Below are 6,812 nucleotides of genomic sequence, written 5' to 3' on the forward strand. Positions count from 1 at the left end.
ATCCAGATTCCTGCCTCTTTCCCAACTCTCCTTCTCCAATTCCTAATTTCCGACATACATGTTTTAGACACAGGTCTTTTAGCGCATGTGCACTCGCCTTAAATACGATTCAAACGGCCGGAACGTCTGTCTCACCTCATTGTAAATGAGCCAGAACGACTGACTTACTTACGTGACAGGAATCACCTAAAAGCATCATCATTTATCATACTGGGTCTATACCAGCTCTGTGCTACTGTGGTTCCCAAAGTGGGGGTCGGGACCCCTCGGGGGGTCATGAGGCCTTAGGTTGGGGTCCCCAGATGATTTCAAGATGAAATAAAAATGCTACTGTTTTTAGTATATTTTTGAGTCTAAAACATCATATAGTTTGTGAAATTCATTCAATTATTCAATATAAACAGTTTAAACACATCTCAACTTCATTTTAAATGTTTTTTCTGACCTAAAATAGCAATGGGGGTTCTGAGTTGTTTACGTGTTCATTTTTGGGGTCCCAGCCAAAAAGGTTTGGGAACCCCTGCTGTACAACAATGCTAACGTGGCTAATGCTGATATGCTGATATATATGTCGCGCATTGATAGAGAATAGCTGACGCATCGCAGAGGAAGAACAATTCTCTCGTGCTGAAGTAAAAAAGCAGCTAAACGCATGTGCTCTCTCTGTTCTTTTAGCGCAGGTTGGTAACACTACAAGTTCGCAAAGTTTAAGTATATTATCTTAGTCAGAAGGTTTTTTGTGGTAAAACTGTCAAGTGTGAGTCTAGCAGAAACTAAGTTTAATACGTTTTGTGGTAGAATTGTGATCGTGTTCAATGCTAACTTTTAGAGCTAATGGTCAAGGGTAGAGAAATTACAACGTGGGAAAAATGCATTAATTTGAGTATTATTTACTTAAATAAATGAAACATTTTTCATTACTATGAGACATTGACTAGGTTATTTTATCACCAAGGTGTATCTGGTTTATGACCGAAAACTAGTAATGCCATTGTACAACTGTATTAGATACAGTGCAGCCATTTTGTAGTTGGCTTTTTTAGTTAATTATATATTAAGCATAGGGATTTCATAAGCATGTTTGTAGTTAAAAAAGATAAATAGTTTTACAGTTAAAAAGATAAATATTGATTAATTTCATGGTAAGAATAAATAGGTTAAAAGGTACATTAAAAATAAAGAATATGTTGTATTTTAGTTGTGTTGCTTTTGAAGAAATTGTAAGGTAATTGTCATATGTAGTATAGTTTATTAGCTATGGCCACATGGACTTTTGGACTCTTTTAAGGCCAGTTAGCAAAGTAATTGCATTGTTTGGATTACTGCTGTTGTCATTGTTGAAAAGAAGAACAATTCTCTCGTGCTAAAGTAAAAAAGCAGCTAAACGCATGTGCTCTCTCTATTCTTTTATCGCAGCTGAGTACTTCGCGGACACGTATGTCCTCTGAATCCCAGAGGGGCTAGCTAACGTGGCTTGGAAAGACTTACTTTTCCATATCGCCTAAAAATAATAAATAATAAATAGCCTACATAAAAATAAAAGTGTGAAAAGTTTCCACAGGCCTGCAGCACTTGTAGAGCTGATAATGGATCATGTTAATAATGGATGGCTTTGGGGTCATGGAAAAGCTCGAGAGGAAACGTGTACGAACCCACCAAACAACAAAGAAGAGTTTTTCCAGATCTGCCGACTTTATTCAGCGCAGTCCTGCTGCCTCAGTCACTCACTCACATTCCTCACGGGTAAACAGTGTCTGCTCATGTTGACATTTACAACATAAACATCTCCGTACAAAAGGTCTTCAGATACATCCTCACACTCAGAGCTGGTCACAGTACGAGCGTGAAATGGACAGTGTCTCTTTAAATATCAAAAAGCTGTGCTCAAAACACATAAAAAACGTCAATAAATATGTTTAGTTTACAGGTGTGGGACAGAAGTCTGCAAATACAATCCACGGTCGCTTCAAGTTCTGGAAGTTGTGCATTGTCTGTTCCTCCTCTAGATGGTCTTGGATTTCCTAGAGTCTTTGGCCCCTCCCCTGGGCGTGGCACACAGGTCTCTGTAAAAGTCCGACTGTATGAAGCGTGGGTAGGAGTTGTTCTCCATGAGGCTGTAGACCTTCCTCTGAGCGGCGAGGAAGATGCTCGGCGTGGGCTCCGCCAGGCTCTGGACCACGGCGTTCCTCGTCTGGTAATCCAGGTTAATCTGGGAAGAAAAGTAGATGTTAGTCCTGGTTATGAATTACCAAGAGCAATGAAGAGCTAAACCATTCTGGACATTAGTTTATATACACTGTGTCCAATCACGAAGGCGATTCTTGCAATAAGTCTTTCCCATAAACTCCCACTTGTATAAAACATGTATATTATAAGCATGATTCTGGCAACTTCAACAAAACGATTGAAGACTGGGGCCAATAACAAGCCCGTATTTTCCTCCGAGGTCATATTGTGGACGCCCTCGGCTCATGTTTGCACTGCTAATAACAGATGTTTGTTGCCATAATTGGCATAAACCGAGTTTGGCAAAGCAGAACCGGGAAAAATAACTCACTGTGGGAGTAGAACTAAACAAGAAGCTGCTGTCTCAACTACTACTACTAATTCACTACTACTAATACTACTACTACTACTTATTGGGTGGTATGGTGGCGCAGCGGTTAGTGCTTTGGCTTCACAGAAAAAAGATGCCTCTCTGTGGAGTTTGCACATTCTCCCCTTGTCTAAAATATGCACAATAGGCCATGATTTCTGTGTGATATCTGTCTGATTGGCCGGTTAGTCAAATTAAACTAGCCAAACTAGCCCTAACCTTCATCTATCTATCTATCTATCTATCTATCTATCTATCTATCTATCTATCTATCTATCTATCTATCTATCTATCTATCTATCTATCTATCTATCTATCTATCTATCTATCTATCTAACACTATTGTATAAACAGTACGTTTGTTGACGGATCGTCCAGAATAGCTAAAACTAATTTCTGCATCACCAACACGGAAAAAAACATCCTTTAGACAGAGGTTCTCAAACTTTTGAGGACCTGGGACCCCTTATCAAAGATGAAACATCCAAACGACTCTAAAATGACTTTCACTGTCACTGAACCCCCACAACAACAATGATTCAGTCTGTCCTGTGTTATAGCCTGTCCTGTGTTATAGCCTGTCCTGTTGAAATCAGAGGAATCACTCGGGTCTCTGTCTCACCTCTTTAGGCGCCTCGCTCTGGACGAACTCCTCGTAGATGCTCTGGGCCCGAGGCTCCAGCTCTTTGTGACTCTTCAGAATCCTGAACTCCTCGCACTTCCACCAAAACTCCAGGTTCTCCTCGCAGAACTCGGACTTCAGGAAGACCATGAAGGCTGCTCTGCCGTCTGAAAAGCAGAAAGAACCAGTAAGTAAAGACGTCACATGTCACTGACTCACCACAAGGAGCAGGGTTTGTCCCTGTCGTGTTGCCGTACAGAGGAGGCAGAAAGTTATTTTATTGATTTTCCTTATTTAAGTTCCTTATTACAAGAAGCCACAACATATCACTGAGGCCTTGATCTCTGACTGGCTTTTCCTTTCTTTTTTGCAAACACAGGGTAAATTACTTTTTGCAGTGTAATATCTTCATACATGAACCTATGAAAGTGACATATTGCACAATCCATCTATATACAATTCCATGAGAAAACCTTGTATAGTTATTAAGATATTATTTACTGTTACATTACACTGTTTATTTTGCCCATTTTGATGAAATGTCATGAAATATTAAGAACCTCTGATGGGGTTTACAGAGGCTGCAGAAAGGCCAGTTTAATACTATTTAATATGAGCAAACCCGATAAAAGCAGCAGAGGTGAGTGGTCTTACATTTGTTGGACAGGAGGTGGTCGAGGGACTGGCCCCAGAGCAGCACGTCGTCGGTGTTGGGCCTAGAGGCACAGCGGACAAAACAGAAACTATATTTAGACACAGCCCGAAAACAAAAGGCGCTCGTAAAAAAAACAGGAAAAGCAAATCGACCAAGAAAACGACCTGAAGGCGCAGTCAGTGAGTCAGCAGATTGATGAGTACAAATTATGACTATTTGACGTCCATTTGAGTGACTTTCCGAGGTGGTATGATGTTAAACTACACATACAGAGCAACATTCATGAAAAAAGAATGTGGTTTTATACTGAAGATGTTTATATGTTATATTTGACAGACCACATAAAGCTCAAAGGCACCATTTCAGGTCGTCATTCACCCATTTAATTTCATATAATTTATTTACATATTAACATATGAAGGTAATATTGTGTACACTGCAATAGGTTGATGAAGTCTATGTCCAGTCTGAATTTCATAAGAATCTGATCTATAATTTTGAAGACATTACAATGTACTGAATAACAGCCAGTTCAATTATGGCGGCCATCTTGTTTCCTCAATGAAGAAAGTCATACATTTTGTTAATTCTTAAACCTATGTAGCCAAATTTTTATATAATGTCAAACTACACTCACAGAGCACATTTCATGCAAACATCTTGTTCTATATTGAAGATATTTCATTTTATATGACAAGGCGGTTAACGTTTAGTCATTGAGTCAGAACAAGTGAAATAATCTAGGTTAAATGCTACATTAACTACATCTTAACTAGTGAAAACAACAAAAAACGGATTATTATGCCCAAATTGAGACATCTAAACTAATCTAGTAAATTACTTTTTGCAGTGTAATATCTTCATACATGAACCTATGAAAGTGGCATATTGCACAATGCATCTTTATACAATTCCATGAGAAAACCTTGTATAGTTATTAAGATATTGCAATTTAAATCTTCTGTGATATAATGTCAGATTTAATTTATTTGCAAATGTTATGCTAAAATCTTATATTGAAGATGTTTCATTTCATGTGACAGAGAGTAAACAGCTGAAAGTATGACTTTCCGGTGATTGTTGCACGGCATGAGTGGCATATTCTCTACATTATATATTAACCCCTTAACTCCCACCTGAACCGAGCACATTTTCTCCAATTTGGCTTTACCCCAATCCAAAAGCTTCTGGAAAAAAGGTGTGAAAATAGTGACTGAACTGAGATGAAAACAATGATGAAAATGTGACAAAAAAGTGAGAAAACTTTGACAAAAAAGTGACAAAAAATGAATAAAATGACAAAAAATGATGAAAAAGTGCCAAAAATGTGCCAAAAATGTCACAAAAAATGTACAAAAATTTGACCAAAAAATGACAAAAAATGAGGAAAAAGTGCCAAAAATGTCACAAAAAATGACAAAAATGTGACAAAAAGTGAAAAAAAATGAAGAAAAAAAATGAGTTGAATACCCCCAAAAAAATGATGGGGAAAAAAATCTGATGACGTGAGGAAAAAGATCCATTTAGAAGAGTAATGTAGATCTTAGCTTTCAAATGAGGCGTTGCACTGGCCTCCAGGATTTGGGTAATGCTTGAACTGGAGAAAATGCTCTCAGTTCAGGCGGGAGTTAAGAGGTTAATATATCACCGTTTCCAGCCTCTAATAGTTGGGAAACACACAGTGATGTTTGGGCCTTTCAGATTATTCCACTCGACTAACAATAGAAAAAAATTCATTTCCATTAAAGTGAGATTTTGAATCCAGTTTAAAACTCAGTGAGATGATCCGTGTTAAGTCCTTGTTAATTGTTTTCATATAAATCGCAGCCATTTGACTAAAAAGCAACAGTTTCCACAAAAGCCGCTCTCACCAGTGGGATTTGCGCTTCATCCTGTGCGGCGTGTTTTTCTTCAGCAGCAAAGTGATCCGGTTTTTCCAACTCTTCTTCCTTAAAAGAGACAAATAGAACCATAAGTTATCCAGAAGGTTTTCATTCACAGCCTTAAAAATAAACGCTCATATCACCACGCTGTGTTTGATTATGTGATTAAAGCTGTGAGGCTGTGCAGACGGAGTGAAGAACATGAGACCAAAACATTCAAACATTTCAGTGGCATCACAGTTTCACACTTTAACACTTTAAATAGTCAGATAATCGCACTGTGCATGCTCTAAACTGGTGAAAAGTAAGTATGCATGTGTTTTACTGAGCTTTTAAATACGCCCTGCAGAAAGTCATATAGAGAGAAGATGATCAGTCTTTGATTAAAGCGACTCATTGCAAGAAATCTGTCCATGATGTAAGTTTTTTATGCATAAATTAGGAATAATGACACACTCTTGAGTCACTTAAAATAAGATTGTTGTTGAGTAAAAGTTGCATCATGAACAGATTTATTGAAATTAGTCACTCAAATCCAGGACAAACCTACATTTTCCTTATCCCTGCACTTTGCATTGTGGATATAATTACTAAAGTTTGTTATAATTGATCCAAATGAACTCACTTGATGCCTTTCTTGTCGGCGTTTATCTCCATATTGTCTGTAAAGTCCTTGTTCGTGGGTGCCTCGGTCTGCAGTCTGCCTCTCATGGCTCAAACTCCCATAATGCTCCCCCTCTCTCTCGCCTGTGTGTTTTATAGAGGCCGAGGGGGCGGGGCCTCTGCGTGGGGGGAGCTGCGAGCTGATTGGCAGTGACGCTCGTCCCGGGACGGCTGAGCGCAGGTCCCCTCGGGGCAGAACACACGCCCGTGCGCTCGCACAGACGCAGTGGAAAATGAGAAGCATCTGCGTGAGTGAAGAGAAGGAGAGTTCATTTCCATTGTTTAAGATCACACATAAAACCGACCGAAGTGAAACTCTCACTGCGACCGGGACGTCCCGCAGGCCGGGATCAGAAAGTCGGTCAAGAGTCATTTATAATCCACGATTACAAA

The 6,812-nt window shown here is 39.1% G+C and overlaps 1 protein-coding gene across 2 annotated transcripts; it reads right to left on the bottom strand.

Moving 5' to 3' along the window:
* Positions 1-1,698: 1,698 nt before the first annotated feature.
* Positions 1,699-6,483, bottom strand: LOC306964239 (regulator of G-protein signaling 2-like). Of its 2 annotated transcripts, none has more exons than XM_079558219.1 (5): positions 6,382-6,483; positions 5,745-5,822; positions 3,873-3,934; positions 3,219-3,385; positions 1,699-2,209 (listed from the first exon to the last, which is right to left on the bottom strand). In XM_079558219.1, exons 1-5 carry the CDS (start codon positions 6,465-6,467, stop codon positions 2,003-2,005), a joined length of 600 nt encoding a protein of 199 aa, XP_079414345.1. In that variant the 5' UTR covers positions 6,468-6,483; the 3' UTR covers positions 1,699-2,002. The 2 variants fall into 2 exon arrangements, with proteins under 2 accessions (XP_079414345.1, XP_079414346.1); XM_079558220.1 differs by having other exon boundaries at positions 5,745-5,818; positions 6,378-6,482.
* Positions 6,484-6,812: the final 329 nt, after the last annotated feature.

This window comes from Gobius niger (assembly GCF_951799975.1).
Source record: "Gobius niger genome assembly, chromosome: 6".
NCBI classification, from domain to species: domain Eukaryota; kingdom Metazoa; phylum Chordata; class Actinopteri; order Gobiiformes; family Gobiidae; genus Gobius; species Gobius niger.